The sequence below is a fragment of the Sus scrofa genome, chromosome 17, assembly GCF_000003025.6.
Source record: "Sus scrofa isolate TJ Tabasco breed Duroc chromosome 17, Sscrofa11.1, whole genome shotgun sequence".
Classification (NCBI taxonomy): domain Eukaryota; kingdom Metazoa; phylum Chordata; class Mammalia; order Artiodactyla; family Suidae; genus Sus; species Sus scrofa.
In genome coordinates this window covers 36,095,686-36,109,717 of record NC_010459.5, presented here as the reverse complement: position 1 = coordinate 36,109,717, position 14,032 = coordinate 36,095,686, and the positions used below count along the sequence as shown (strand labels likewise).

The window sequence follows — 14,032 nt, the reverse complement described above, 5'->3', positions numbered from 1 at the left end:
TCTTTCCCGGGCTCAGCCCCGGCCAGAATCTTCCTCCTAGCGTTTCCCCCTTAAGAGCGCTCTCCCTCCGGAGCGCACGGCAGCGCGTCCAGCGCGCCCTCATCCCTCCCTCCCCTACCTGGCCCAGCACCCGCTCCTTCCTCCTCCTCTCCCCAACCCCTCCCCCCGCTTCTCCCTCCTTTCTCCTCTCTCCGGGTGCCTCCTTTCCCTCTCTCCCCCTCCCCCCGTGCCCACTCCTCCCTCTCGCCCGCCCCTCCACCTCCTCCTCCCGCTGCTCCTCCTACTCCCCCAGCGTGCGGCCCTCCCTGCACTCCCCTCCCCCCGGCCCCGCCCCGTGCCGGGTCCCGCCCCCCTCCCCCGCCTCCCCGTGCCCGGTGCCCCCCTCCCCCTTCCTCCCTCCCGGCCGCGGCGCCGCCGCCGCCGCCGCTGCTCGCCTGGGCCCTCCCCCTGGCCACCCCCGCCCCCGGGCCGGGCAGTGACGCGCCGCGGCGGTGCCAGCCCCTCTCCCCGGGCGGCCGCGGCGGCAGCAGCAGCAGCAGCAGCTGGAGCCGTGGGGCTGTCACTGCCGCCCGCCCCGCTCACTCGCCGAGCCCGACCGCCGGTCTCCGCCTTGCCTCCCGCCCAGGTACGGAGTCCGGCCCGGATCCCCGCGATCGGGCCGTTTCCGGGCCCTCGGTCGCCGCCCCCTCCTCCTGCCACTGCCGCCGGCCGTTGAGCTGCGGTTAGGGGGGCGGGAGGCTGGGGGGTTCCGGGGAGGGGGGCGCTGGGGGAGCTTCCTGCGCCGGGGCTGAGGAGGGGGGCGCGCGGAAGCGGCTGCGCCCTGGGCGGAGTGGGCTGGGGCGGGGGGCGGGCGAGTGCGACCGAGTGAGGTGGGGGCGGTGAAGCCTGCACTCTGGGGGCCTCGGGGTGCCCGAGAGGTGTGCCTGACCCCGCGTGCTGGGGGCCGCCGGGTGCACCCCACTCCCGGGCCGTGCGCGACGCGGGTTCTGGGGGGCGGTGATTGTGTGCGCCGCGCCGCGGTATTGTGCGGCGGCCACAAGGTTTGCAGCGGGCTCGGCACCGCGTCCCGGGGAGGAAGGCGTTCGCAGGCGGCGGTAGGGGCCGGGCTCGGTTGCGGCCGCCGCGGGAAGGGAAGTGGACTGTTTGGAGATGTGAGGACGGGAAGCGTTGAGTGGCAGGGAGGGGCTCCCTGCCTCGGCGCGGGGAGTTGAGAGGAGGTTTGCAGAGTTGAGCCCACTTCGGCCGGCCCCCGTCCCTCCTCGGAGCTGACCAGGTGCCCCTGTCAGGTGTACCATAGGAGCGGAAGCTGGGGGCTTCGGCGGCCCAGGCGAAGGGGCTTCCTTACTGCCAGGGGCACATGGGGCGGGGGCCGCTGGCCGGAGCGAGGGCGCGCGCACGGGTTAAGTTGGATTTACACCTCCGTCCGCCGCTCTCCGCTTCTCCACCTAGTCCTCCAAGGCCGGACACTTTTGGGGCAGCGGGGTGGGGGAGTGCAATTCACGTTTTTATTCCAGCCGCTTGGGTTCAGAAGTGACTCCCCCCCCCGCCCCACTCCCACTTGGAGCTGCGTTGCCCGAGTCCAATCGCCCTTACCCGGCTGCGCTTCCTGGGGGAAGTTCTCATTAAGCCTAGCTAATTAGCATTATTCCTGGAGAAAGGTTAAGGTTAGACCGTCCTTTTCCTTATCGGGAGGCCCACCCCCTCCTCCCCATTCCCTTCTTCCTCCCTCCTCCCCAAGAGCACAAAAGCACGGAAAGAAAGTGTGAAGAGGCGCAGATCAATGGAGAAGCCACAAACCCATTAATTCAAATGGAACCTTTTTTACCCCCTCTAAAACATTGATTTTTCTTTCTGTCTGCTCTGAGGGGAGATTAATAACCTCCTGATTTCACCTGAAATGGTGTTTGGACTCTGTGATTTCCTCCTCTTTCTGAGAAGGATTGTGGCTTGAAATAGATTCTCCCTTGAGATAAAGCCCTACTTATCCCAGAATCAGCTGGAAACCCCAGCCTGGGCCCCCGTCCTCCCAGGTGGGGGGGGTGTGGGGCGCTCACAACTCCTCCAGAGAGAGTCATGACCTGTGGCCCTGTCTTGCCTTGCTCCCTGCTTGGCAGCTGTGGGTTGTTCTGGGGGAAGGGGGGAAGCCCACTCAGGGCCCAGCCCCCAGTGGTAGTTTAGCCCCCAGGTAGTAAATTACCCCGTCATTGGAAAACCATTAGTGCCTAAATATGTCCTTGAATATCATCAAGCTCCTGCGTGACCCCAGCTCCAGGTGGGCTTGTTTTGTGGAGCTGGGCTTGGAGACAGCACCTCCTCCCATACCCACTGGCTGAGGAGCAAGACGCCATTCAGCACCTTCCTGAGGAACAGCAGGAGCAGAGCACCCAGGGCCTTCCTCCCAGTTGAGAAGACTGATTTGGGAGAATGGATGTGGCCCCTGGCACCTCAGGGCCACGTGGAGCTGAACTGCTCAAGAACTTTTTGCTCTTGTCTGGGTCCTTTTCTTGGAAGGAGACTCCTGCAGAGGATGGGTGCAGGGTGGTTTCTCTCTAGCCCTCTTTTTGGCTGGGAGAACCCTGCCTGCTGAAGCTCATCTCTCCAGCCTCCCTTTTCAAGACACCCCTGTTAACGGCAGGGCCTGGGGTATCAATGAGGCCCTCGTGGTGAGGAGTGCTGGGAAAACAGCCAGTTGCCTTTGCTGGGGAAACAAAAGCCCGTTTTACACTCAATTCACTAGTAGGAAGGTGTTGAAAATGCTCACCCCAGCATCCAGGCACCCATGACAGCAGAGACAACAGAGCATCTCCGTGTAGATGCGAACATGTTTCTGACAGACCGTGTGTAGTGTGTGTGTGTGTGTATGTGTGTGTGAGAGAGAGAGAGAGAATACCTAAAATGTGGTAGGTGACTGGCTATGTCAGCCCTCCCCACTTCACATTTCCCAGAAGAGCCTGTGCTTGTGTGGCTAGGAAGCAGAGGAGGTGTGCTGGCAGAAGGAGTGGAATTGTGCTAGAGTGTCCCCAGGAGGCTGGCCTCCTCCCCCGGTGGCCAGGTGGGCTTGGGATGTAGCATGAAGCAGCAGCCTTGGGACCCCACAGCTCCCAGGAGCTGTGGCTCAGACCACCCTAAGATTTCATTTGTGCTGTTCCTTCCCAATGGGGATTTGAACCCTCATTGCTTTAGATCCTGGGGGGTTTTCTCTTCATTAATAAGCCGTCTGATGAACTGAAGTGGTTAAGTTGGGGTCAAATGTGGTTCAGTACCTTCTTGGCATGCTCAGAAGGTTGTGTGTGTAATGCTTGCTGACATGGAGACAAGGGGGGGAGATTGCCTCGCACTGAAGAATTTCCAGGGCCTAGAAGGGGCCTGCAGGTGTTCTAGAAGGAGGTACTCACTTTCTCCATCTTGGTGCCCGCCTGCTTGGGGTAGAGCCGGTGCTGGGGGAACTGCCTTGAGCCTGGTGGTCCTTTCAACAGGATCTTCAGCCTTTCATCAAAGAGACCCCCCAGGGGCTGGACAGGGAAGAGGTCTGTTCCCAGAAACGGCCCAGGCACATGCCCGCCTCCCACCCCTCCTCTGAAACACATACCCGAGGCTCCCGGTCAGGGCTTACGGTTTGCAACTGCACCATTCCCAGCAAATCCTCCTCCTTTGCTCCCTCAAAGCAAGTGGTAGAGATAGAATTACAGCTCTGAGGAAGGAACTGGAAAATGTTGTGTGAGGCACACCCCAGGATCCCTATCCTGGAGGATGCAAATGGCTCAACTTCAGAGGTACCAGGAACCCAGTTCCCAAGAAATTGACCCCAGTTGTAAAATAATCAGGTTACTGATAGCACCTGCCCCTAGTTACAGCCATGGATACAGGCGCGTTTCCACCATTTCCCTCTGGTCTCCCATTTTCTCCTCCTCCTGGGCTGGGCAGCAGTTGGTGCTAGTTTGCCTGCAGAGGAGGTAGGGCCTCAGAACCTGGGTGGAGAGAAACTGAACCTGCCCGTGAATTTTGGACTGCAGATAAGAGCAGGGAGGGTTTGGTCGTCTCCTCTCCTTCTGCTCAGAGTCAGGGCTCCCAGATTAGGGCGTGTCCCAGGGCCTGTCTGGGTGCCATACGCCCGCCCCCCATCCCTTGGCTGGCTCTTGAGTTCCCTCCCCAGAAGGGCAGTTGGCTCAGTCGCCCTGCGAGTGGCTCAGGCCCTTTGGTGCTGAATAAATGATGGACTTTTATCAACAGGTGGGCAAGGCTGCAGCCTGCAGGGTGTCCGAGGGCAGAGGTAAGAGGAGTCAGGGGGAATGACTAGCCAGTCACATGAGGTCTGGGTAGGGGGGTGGCCTGGAAGTAAGGGATTATATACACTCTTATTTTCTAAAGGAAATTTCATTAAAGTTTGTTTACAGAAAGAGAAATTAGGAGTTCCCCTCGTGGCACAGTGGTTAACGAATCCGACTAGGAACCATGAGGTTGCAGGTTTGATCCCTGGCCTTGCTCAGTGGGTTGAGGATCTGGTGTTGCCGTGAGCTGTGGGGTAGGTTGCACACGTGGCTCGGATCCCGAGTTGCTGTGGCTCTGGTGTAGGCCGGTGGCTACGGCTCCGATTAGACCCCTAGCCTGGGAACGCGGGAAGCGGCAAATAAATAAATAAATAAATAAAGGTGTCCCTTCTTAAAAAAAAAAAAGGAAAGAAAGAGAAATTAGCAGAGTGAATTCCTGTGAGGTTCCAGAAGGGAAAAGCAAGAAGTGCCCAACTTGTGACCTCTGGGCTAGCAGGGGGAGCACCTGGGGTCCATTCACAGGGCTGGGGTTCCTGTCGTGGCTCAGTGGAAATGAATCTGACTAGGAATCATGGGGCTGTGGGTTCAATGCCTGGGCTCACTCAGTGGGTTAAGGATCCGGCGTTGCCATGAGCTGTGGTGTAGGTCGCAGATGCTGCTCAGATCTGGCATTGCTGTGGCTGTGGTGTAGGCCAGCAGCTGTAGCTCCGATTAGACCCCTAGCTTGGGAACCTCCATATGCTGCAAGTGTGGCCTTAAAAAAAAAAAAAAAAAAAAAAAAAAAATTCTCAGGGCTGAGGCCCAGCCTCATAACCTGGGCCAGCACCTCCTGCAGGTCCCTTAGGCCTCCCCTGCTTTTCGTTGATGGACTCAGAACCGTGTGTACTGGTAATTGCCTGTGTGATTGGCTTGCTCCCGGGGCCTGGGCTCGGTGTGAGTGGGCGAGGCTACAGTCTGCCCTCCACAGCGGGGGGCTCTGCTTTGGCAGGTAGATGGCCAGAGGGGTCTGGGAAGCCTTCTCTCCCAGATCAGCCCTGAAAGTAAGGGTGTGGGAGCTAATTTTGATTGGAATTTATATTGAGGGGGGGTTGAAGTTAGGTTAATTGCTTCAATTTCTCACTTAAAAAAATTGATGTATGACTAGGTGTCAAAAGCTTAGCTAGAACCATCATCCAAAAGCAAGGATTCACGTGGCCCCTTGCCGGGGGCCGTGGGAACACTGGCTGGGGAGAGCTTGACAGTCAGTAGATACCTGAGGAGGGGCTTTCCCAGCCCCCACTCTCTCAGCGCTTACAAGTGGGTCAGAATTTTTCGCTCTCTCTTCCCCTGAATGACAGGGAGGGAGAGAGCCCTGCCGCAGTCATGGCGCCCCAACACAGCACTGGCACAGGGTAGATCGCCGTAAATGCAAGTGCCTGTTGACTCACTGAAGAGAGTGAACGAGGCGTGAGTGTAAACGTACTTCCGTCTCCCATGGGTTCCCATTAGGTGTCATCCTGAGACACTTTGTTGTTGAGGAATCTGGTTCTTTCGATTGGGGGGAGGAAGGGTTGTGAGGTGGCCCCTCGGTGTGATGGGCTGGTCTGTGATGTGGGCTCTGGGCACAGGCTGCCTGGGTTCAGATCCCAGCTCAGCCACTAGCTGTGGTGCCCTTGGGCAACTGAGGCAGGTCCCCGAGGGGCAGGTGTCAGGTATGCAGGTAGATCTGTCATGGGTGCCTGCTTGTTCTGTGGGGCCATTGCAAAGAAGTCTCCTAAAACCCTTGCCTCATAGCCCCTCGTGAGGGTGCTGAGTACTCCCCATTATCGAGTGCTTGCAATCCAGTGTGAAATTTAGCCCTCCTCCTCTGCGTGGTTTGACCCATCAGGGCAGGGAGGGGTGGAGAGGGGCCATTCCGGTGGACAGTTTCCTGACCTGAGCCAGAGAAACCCTAGGCTCTGTGCAGGGGCGCCTGGCAGCTGCAGGTGGGGGACCCTGCATGGCAGCACACCACCACCCGCCTGCCAGCCAGGGTCCAGGTTTCATCCAGTGTCCATTCAGGAACTGTGTAATGGGCCCAGGTCCTTGATTGTCAAACTGATGCCACATCGTCATTAAATACCAACATCATGCCAGGCAATTCAGCCCATCTGATAGGTCTCGGTGGCCTTGTCCAGGGGACACACAGCCTGGTCCTGGCTCTTAGAAGGACTTAAGGATTTCTGGGGAAAGACAGGGCAGAGAGCCACCTTGCTGACCGGCTACCACGGAGGCGTCTGTGCCTGCCCAAGTGCCAGGGCTGGTGGGACGGGCAGGCAGACAGTGTAAGGAGGGGAGATGTGGAGAATGAGCCAGAGCTGGGGGAGAAGTGGAAGAACAGCCCTTAGAAGTCTGGGCCGGGGGACGCCGCAGCGGCATGGGGTGTTGTTCCAGGTGAAGGACAACTTGGGCAAGGGCTTGGGGGTGGGAAGGCCGTGTGTCTGGGCCTTCAGGATCCCACACCTCTGGCTCTGCCACTTGTTGGCTGATAACCTTGAGCAAGTGCCTCCTCCCCTTGGAGCCTCAGCTTCCTCATCTGTAGGATGGGGTGAAAACTGCACTAGGTGGTGGGCTTGTGGTAAGGGGAAAATGAGACCCTCCAAGGAAAGCACTTGACCCCCAATAAATCTTGACTTCGGTTGTTACTGTTTTAAACTTTGGCCAAGTAGGTTTAGACCATGGGAGCGTTCAGTGCTGCACTTAGCCGTTCTGACCTTTTCCTGCTCTTCCGTGAGAACTTTTGTGCTTAGTGGAACATTCCTTTCTCTGAGCTGCCCAAGGTCATGTGCCCCTTAGGAGGGGACACCCCTGTAGGCACTCCCCACATGGGACCTCCACCCCCTCCAACAACCTTCCTCACCTCCAGCAGGCCTCTGCTCAAATGTCCCCTGATCAGTTGTGCCCCCCCCCCCGCCCCCAGGCCACCCTGGCAAACACAGTCCTGTGGGTCCCTCCCCGCTTCTTCTGCTGTATTTTGCTTTGTAGCCCTCATTCCCCCCTACCTTATGCCTTTTCCTGCTGATTGTCCATCTCCTGCCCTGGACAGGGAGTGCCAGGAAGGCCAGGACTTATCCGCAGCCGAATTTTTTCCAGCACCTAGAAAGGTGTTCGGCACATAGTAGGTGTTCAGTACGTACTGGTTGAATGAGTAGATGGAGCACTTTGAATAGGTGGTGCTTCTGGATGTTAGAATACTTGGTCCTTTAAGCCTTGAGTGTTTCGAGAATACCCAAGAGCCAGGAGAGAGCCTTTCTGCTCTAGCGGGGACTTCAGGTCATACCCTGAGCACAGTGACCCTGGGCAGCTGGGAAGGAGCCAGGTGCCCATGCGAGGATGCCCCTGTTCCTGACTCCCACGGCCTGGCTGGCCCTACCCTCCAAGGGTCCTTCTCGCCCACCTGCCCGCCGCCCTTCACTCTTGGGTCCTGTCCTGTTGGCATAGGGGAGTCGTATTGCTCTTTGTGCAGAGTGAGCCTTTTGATGTATGTCTGTCCCTCCAGGTATGAAGACAGTCTTCTGAGTGAGTGTGATGAGCGTGCTTTCACCCAGGGAAGGCTGTGCGTGCGTGTGCTGTGCTCATGTGTAAGGAGCTGGGCAGCCTGTGGGAGGGAGGCCGAGTGCCCGCCTGTGGGGGGAGGGGCACGAGAGCACACGTGGTCTTTGTGTCCGTGTTCCCACTCCCCCCACCGCCACCGCCACCACCACCACCACCACCACCAGGCCCTGGGTGTACTGCCTGGGACCCCTGAGCAGCACAGAGCTGGCGTCTTGGCCCAGCTCGCATCCTCCTGATTCAGCCGCAGAGGGTACACACTCGTGCTGCACAGAAGCTGTAAATTCCAGGAAACTCCCTGCCAGCCCGGCTGTTGGGGGAGGGAGTGGAGGATAATCCACGCTGGTTCCCTAGCACTTGGAGAGCAGATGTGTCTGCCTCGGACAGCAGCCGAAGAAAGTTCAAACCAAAGTGTGTTTGCTCGCTGTAAAAGAGACCTCTGTGAGGGCCCCTGGAGGGAGGCTTTTGGGGGGGTAGTGCTCTGCCAGAGGTCCTTCCTGGGGGCCCACAGAGACCATTGTATCTTGCTGGACGGGGGGAGGGGAGGGGGCAAAGCCAGAGCTCCGGGGTGTGGGAGCTGCTGGGTCATCTTTCTCGCGATTTACAGCCAGCTCCCAAACACAGTCGCTTGCGGCTCCTGAAGGAGGCTGGGCCAGAAAGGAGGTGGGGTCCCTTCCCACTGGAGGGCTGGGTTGAAGGGGCCCCGCCCCGGGGGTTCCCGGATGACTGGCCAAGGGCTCACTGAAGCCAGAGAGGGAAGAGGAGGCAGGCGTGATCCTCTCCGGCAGGCCCTCCGGCTGTTTGGAAGGCCCTGGCGGCCCCCCAGGCCCTTGAGCCGAACCCCTTTGCGGTCTGATCCGAACCCTCGCCTACCCCGCCCCCTTCCTTCTCTATACTTCTGGGGCTGGCCTTTTCAGCTCTGGAAGCCGCCCAAGAGCATATCTTTGAAGCACAGCAAAGGTTAGGAAGGAGGAAGACAGAAATGTCCTCTGGGCCGGGGGAGTGGGAGAAAGGAATTCCATGCATGCTCCACGGGAGTCGGGGAAGCGGGCGTGGTGGGGGCCATCAGCCTGGCCTCAGCGGTGCCAGCATGCCCTGCTACCCATTTCTGCCCGCCTGGCCCTGCGTGGTGTGAGCCCTCATCCCCGGGCTGTGGGCAGGGAGCAGGGAGCAGTGGCCCTTGTTTACAGCGCTTGTTTCAACCTTGGCTCACAAGGGTAAGAGCCAGGCCCTGCTATCCGCCCTACAGGATGCGAGACCTCATCTTCAATTGTCTTCAATTACAGAAAGCAACGGCCTTCAGCCTGGGCTTCCGACAGGAACCAGAGCCCCAGCCACTTCCATGGGGGGGGGGTGGGGGAGGAGACAGGGGGAGCAACCCAGCCCCCACTGCAAGGTTTGGGGCTCCCTGCGGCCTCTGGGGTACTTCTAAGTACCCACAGGCCGTGAGGTGTGCCCACAGTGCTGCCCAGGGGCTGCGCAGAGCCCGTCCCTATTGAACGCCTGCCTTCTTTGTCCCTGATCAGGATGAAACTTCTGTGAGCAGTGAAGATTTTGATATGAACGACTCCACATGGATGTCAGCTGACCCACACCTGGCCTCCAGCCTGAGTCCCAGCCAGGACGAGAGGATGCGGAGCCCGCAGAACCTCCACAGCCAAGAGGACGGTGAGTGTCCTTTCGTGGCCGTTGGAGGAGGGGCCGTGCCCGCTGCCTGCAAGGGCCTAGGAATCCTGGGTGGTGGAATCTGGGCTGGAGCCTGCGGGGGTGGCCCTGGCCCAGGCTGACAGCTGCGCCCAGGGTTCTCAGCTTCTCCACGGCCCCCGCTGCTCCAACCCTTACCTAGTTCCAGGAGGAGCACTTATTCCTCCTCGAAGGTGAATGGATAGCACTCTCGGGCCTGGCAGCCTGACGGTGTCCTGTCTGTTTGTCTGATGCTCGTGGGCCGGTGGGGTATGGATTTTAAAGTTATCATGATTCAGATCTGGGAAGGTTAACAGTGTGCCTGACCCGGAACAGTCCAGATGCCCGGTAATGAAAACGAGCTGGGCTTCTGCAGCCCGGATGTGAGACTCTAGGACAGAGTCTGGTGGGTGAGCAGGCAGTGTACCCATCCTCATGTGTGCCCCCAGCTCCTCGGGATGAGATGTGGCGCAGCTGAGGAGCTGTCCCAGCTCTGGTCTGGCCCTCTCCATCCTCCAGAGCCTGCCAGGCGGCCTCCTCTCTCCTCCCCTGGGACAGAGGCTTCCTTCTTGGGGTGGGAGAGTCGGGGGCAGGGTCAGACCTCCGGAGCCCCTGTGTCCAGCCCCCCAGGGCTGTGCGCTGGGGCTCCAGGGCCTGCCTCAGTTAGACACGGTGGTGGGCATCACGGGGGTGGCACCTGCAGTCAGAGCGTCCCTGGCCGGGCTCTGATTTCTGGGGTGGAGGTGATGGGGGCGGGGGATGAGCTGGAGAGAACTGGGGTGTAGAGCTGCAATTAGGAGGGGTTGAAGGTCGGGGCCTGGAATGTGGGAGGGAGGCACAGGGTTAAAAAGGGGTGTAATGTTAACTCTGTGAAACGGGTTAGCCTTAAAGAGTAAATAAGGGGTAGGAGACTTGCAGTTTGGGTCAAAGTTCGTCTCCATGGCAGAACCCGCGTGCCTGTGTCCCCACGGCCCTCGAAAGCCTGAATCTGGCTTTGTCTGGGAGGAGACCCAGCAAGGAGGCAGCTGGGGTGGCCAGCCAGGGACTGGGGAGCCCAGGGTGTGGCTGTGAGGAGTGGGGTGCGCGGCTGCCAGGAAAGAAAAGGCTTTTGTCCCTTGACAACTCATAAGGTCAGCACGACCCCCCCCCTCATGCTGCGAGCCTCCCAGACCAATATCGCCTTCCAGCGTTCCCACGGGACAGACGGGGAAGCAGGCGGGGGCAGCCGCATGCTGCTGGGGGTTCGGGGGGCTGGGAAGCGCCCAGCAGCTGACCTCCTGCCTCATCTGAGCTTATTGAGGGCCACGCCCAAAGGCCACACCAAGAGCCACGCCAGCAAGCTCAGCCCGGGGCTGTCGGTTGGACCTTCCCAAGAAGGATCCAGAGCATTAAAACAAAAACAAAAACCAGAGTGGTAGGACTGAGTGGGGGCCGCATTCCCCCACCTCATTCTCGAAAAGGTCTTGTGTTACCATTGCTTACAACCACGCTGTGGGGATCTCCTCTCTGTCAGAGATGCTTTCCAGGGAGATTTGGTGATGTGGGGGCTCCAGCATCAGTTAGCACAGGGAGTGGGCGGTCACAGGGCTAACTCCACCGCAAGGCTGGTGAAATCAGCACGTCCTGCAGCTGGTCCCCCAGAAACTGGGCGTGGGGAACCGACCTGGGTGTAGTCACTCCCATCCCCTACCCCGCCCCGCCCCTCCTGCCCCCCCAGGTCCCTCCAGGCCGTGGTGCTGGCCTGCTGACAGGACCAGGGTGTTTATCAGGGTGGGTGGCCAAAGCTGGAGACAGGGAGGATGGTGTTACCCATGATTCCATCAATTTATTTATTTCATCGGAGCCTGGGTCTGGAGGCTGTGGGCTGATGTGCCGGTTGGAGGTTGACCTGGACCCAGTACGGGGGAGTCACAGGCCTTGAGACCGGCCAGCCTGGTCTCTGCTACCTGTCTGGTCCTGAATCTTTTGGAAGGTCCAACCGACAGCACAGACCCGGCCTGGAGTCCTTGACAGGGCCCGCAGTAGCAAGTGGCCAGCCCTCCTCTCTGAAGGTGCCAGCTCCCAACCTGCTCCCATCTTTGAGTCAGTGGGAGACTGTCTGAGGCTTCAGGATGTTCTCATGTCCCCTGTTGTTAAAGGGGGACTGGGAGGGGGACAGTCCAAGCAAAGTCTCTGTCTGCACCCAGCCACGGCCCTCCGTGGTCTCTCCGCTTGTGTGCCTTCATCCAGAAGCTTCCCCGACCCCACCGACCTCAAGGTGGCTTGGTTCTCCATTTCTGAGGGCCCCCCCCGCCCCCCCGCCGAGAGCTCAGTGAGGGGCAGGCTGTGCGGATCTTGCTCTCTCCTCTGTCCCTGGTGACTCTAGCTGCGTGCCAGGCGCATTAGAGGGGCCTGCAGAATATTTGTTGCTGGAATGAGTAAAGGAGTAAGCACTGATGGGGCCTCCCCAGCACACCATCCAGAGCGGGTAGAGGTCTGCCCCTTGTTGGGGGGGCAAGTTGGATTCTTTGTTCTTGAGGATCCCCCCAGGCTGAGCACCTGGGTCTTTTCCCTTAGGCAGAAAGAATGGGGACCCCCGAGGCTGTGAGGGGGCCTTCCACCTCTGCTGACCAGCATCATCACAGCCCAGAGCATTTCAGGAAGTCAGGCAGTCTGCACAGATTCTCACCTGTTGGTGGATGTGTTGGGCCCTTCCGCCTTCTCTTCCTCCCTGTCCTCTGCCACCTCCTCCTCCTCCTCCTCTACCTCCTCCTCCTCCTCCTCCTCCACCTCCTCCTCCTCCTCCTCCTCCTCCTCCTCCACCTCCTCCACCTCCTCCTCCACCTCCTCCTCCTCTACCTCCTCCTCCTCCTCCTCTACCTCCTCCTCCTCCTCCTCCTCCTCCACCTCCTCCTCCTCCTCCTCCTCCTCCTCCTCCTCCTCCTCCTCCACCTCCTCCTCCTCCTCCTCCTCCTCCTCCTCCACCTCCTCCACCTCCTCCTCCTCCTCCTCCACCTCCTCCTCCTCCTCCACCTCCTCCTCCTCCTTCACCTCCTCCACCTCCTCCTCCACCTCCTCTTCTACCACCTCTTCCTCTCCCTCATCCTCTGCCTTCTTTTAAAAATTTGAACAAAGGCAGATGAAGGCTGGGCCTTGGCAGGGCAGGTCCCAGGCTGAGACTAGAAATGAATTATCAGCAGGCCGGCTCTCACTCCCAGGGGCTTGTCTGAGGTTCACAGCAGTAGGAGTGTGCTTGCCCTGAACACAGTTGTGCGTTGGTCCGCAAGCCTGCCACTGCCTGGGAGGCCTCCCCTCACGGATCTCTTTTACGGGTCTCCTCCTGGCTCCGTGAAGTCACAGCAGCCAGATACTTTGACCAGGGAGCACCGCGGGCCTTCCTCCTTGAGAATTGTAGTTGCCGTGGGAGAGGATGTGACTCTTGTCCTGTCTCACGGGCGGGAACTGCTGATCAGTGAGAAAATTGGGGCGATCCAGCCAGAGTCAGGAGGGGGTGCCAAGGCTGCGCCCTTCCTCTTTCGAGGCATCGCTTTCATGTGTGAGGTTCCCCAGAGGGTGGGCATGGGAGCCTGGGAACCAGAAGAGGTGGCCTGCCCAAACTCAGAGCACTACCTTGGGCCGAGTGATCCAGGCCGTTCCACCACTGCCTCCAGCCCCCATCTGGCCAGGTCGACTCCAGCTCTGCCGCGAAGCCCAGCTGAGGCTTTGGGCTTTCTTTTGACTCCAGACAGAGCCCTGGTCTCATCATAGGTGCCTGGGAAAATGCTCGGGCTGCATTTTGGGGGTGGAGAGGGGGACCTCTGGAAGACTGCCGAGACTCTGTCCAGAGACGCAGGTCTGGCATTGACGAACAGCGCGGCCTTCTGTAACGACGTCCCGTCGGGGAGGTTATCGGCCTGGTGCCCATTTCTTCCCCAGATGCCGAGTGAGCACCCTGAGAGCCCGTTTCCCGGTGCCCAGCGCAGAGCCTAGTGCTGAGCAGGGGGCGGTGTCTGCGAAGGGAATCAGTGCACGAGGCCACGGGCAGGGGCAGGCCGGCCAGCGGCCTCTGGCTGTCAGATGCTCGGCCAGAGCTCAGGGCCCTCTCCCGTCTCCCCTTGATGTGCTTCACCAGGCCTCTTGCGCTGCCCCTTCCTGAGCGGAAAATGTGAGGCCTGGCCTCCCGAAGGGACGCGTGGGGGTGGGAGCGGACATTACTCAGCTCCCGGGCAGACAGGAAGCTAGCGCCTGGGAGAACGAGGGTCCTGCTTCCATCTTCCTGCAGGGTCGCGGTGGGCGGGGGCTGGGCAGCACTTGGGGGCCTCTCTCGTTTGTGCCTCTCAGATGAGAGGCCCCTCCTGCCCTGGGCTTCCAGGTGCCGCGCTTCCTGCCTGCAGGCTGGACGCAGGCGCTGGTTCCTCCAGGGCCTCCACCAGTTCTGCTGTGTGCGTGTTGGTGCTGGAGGCTGATAAGCCCGTCCCTGGCCTTGTCCCTTTGAGGAGCCTGCAGGAAAGGGACAGGCGCACAGAACATGG

General features: G+C 59.8%; 1 protein-coding gene across 5 annotated transcripts in view; it reads left to right on the top strand.

Annotated features, from left to right (window-relative positions):
- NOL4L (nucleolar protein 4 like) overlaps nucleotides 1–14,032 on the top strand; it is a 130,200-nt gene that overhangs the window by 91,318 nt on the left and 24,850 nt on the right. For 2 of the 5 annotated variants that reach the window (XM_021077429.1, XM_021077430.1), the window contains one exon: nucleotides 9,365–9,506. In XM_021077429.1, coding sequence (XP_020933088.1) covers nucleotides 9,365–9,506 — 142 coding nt within the window. Of the gene's footprint in view, nucleotides 1–458; nucleotides 626–8,418; nucleotides 8,799–8,826; nucleotides 9,056–9,364; nucleotides 9,507–14,032 lie in introns of those variants that run through there. The other 3 variants (XM_021077431.1, XM_013985246.2, XM_013985247.2) reach the window with 3 other exon arrangements.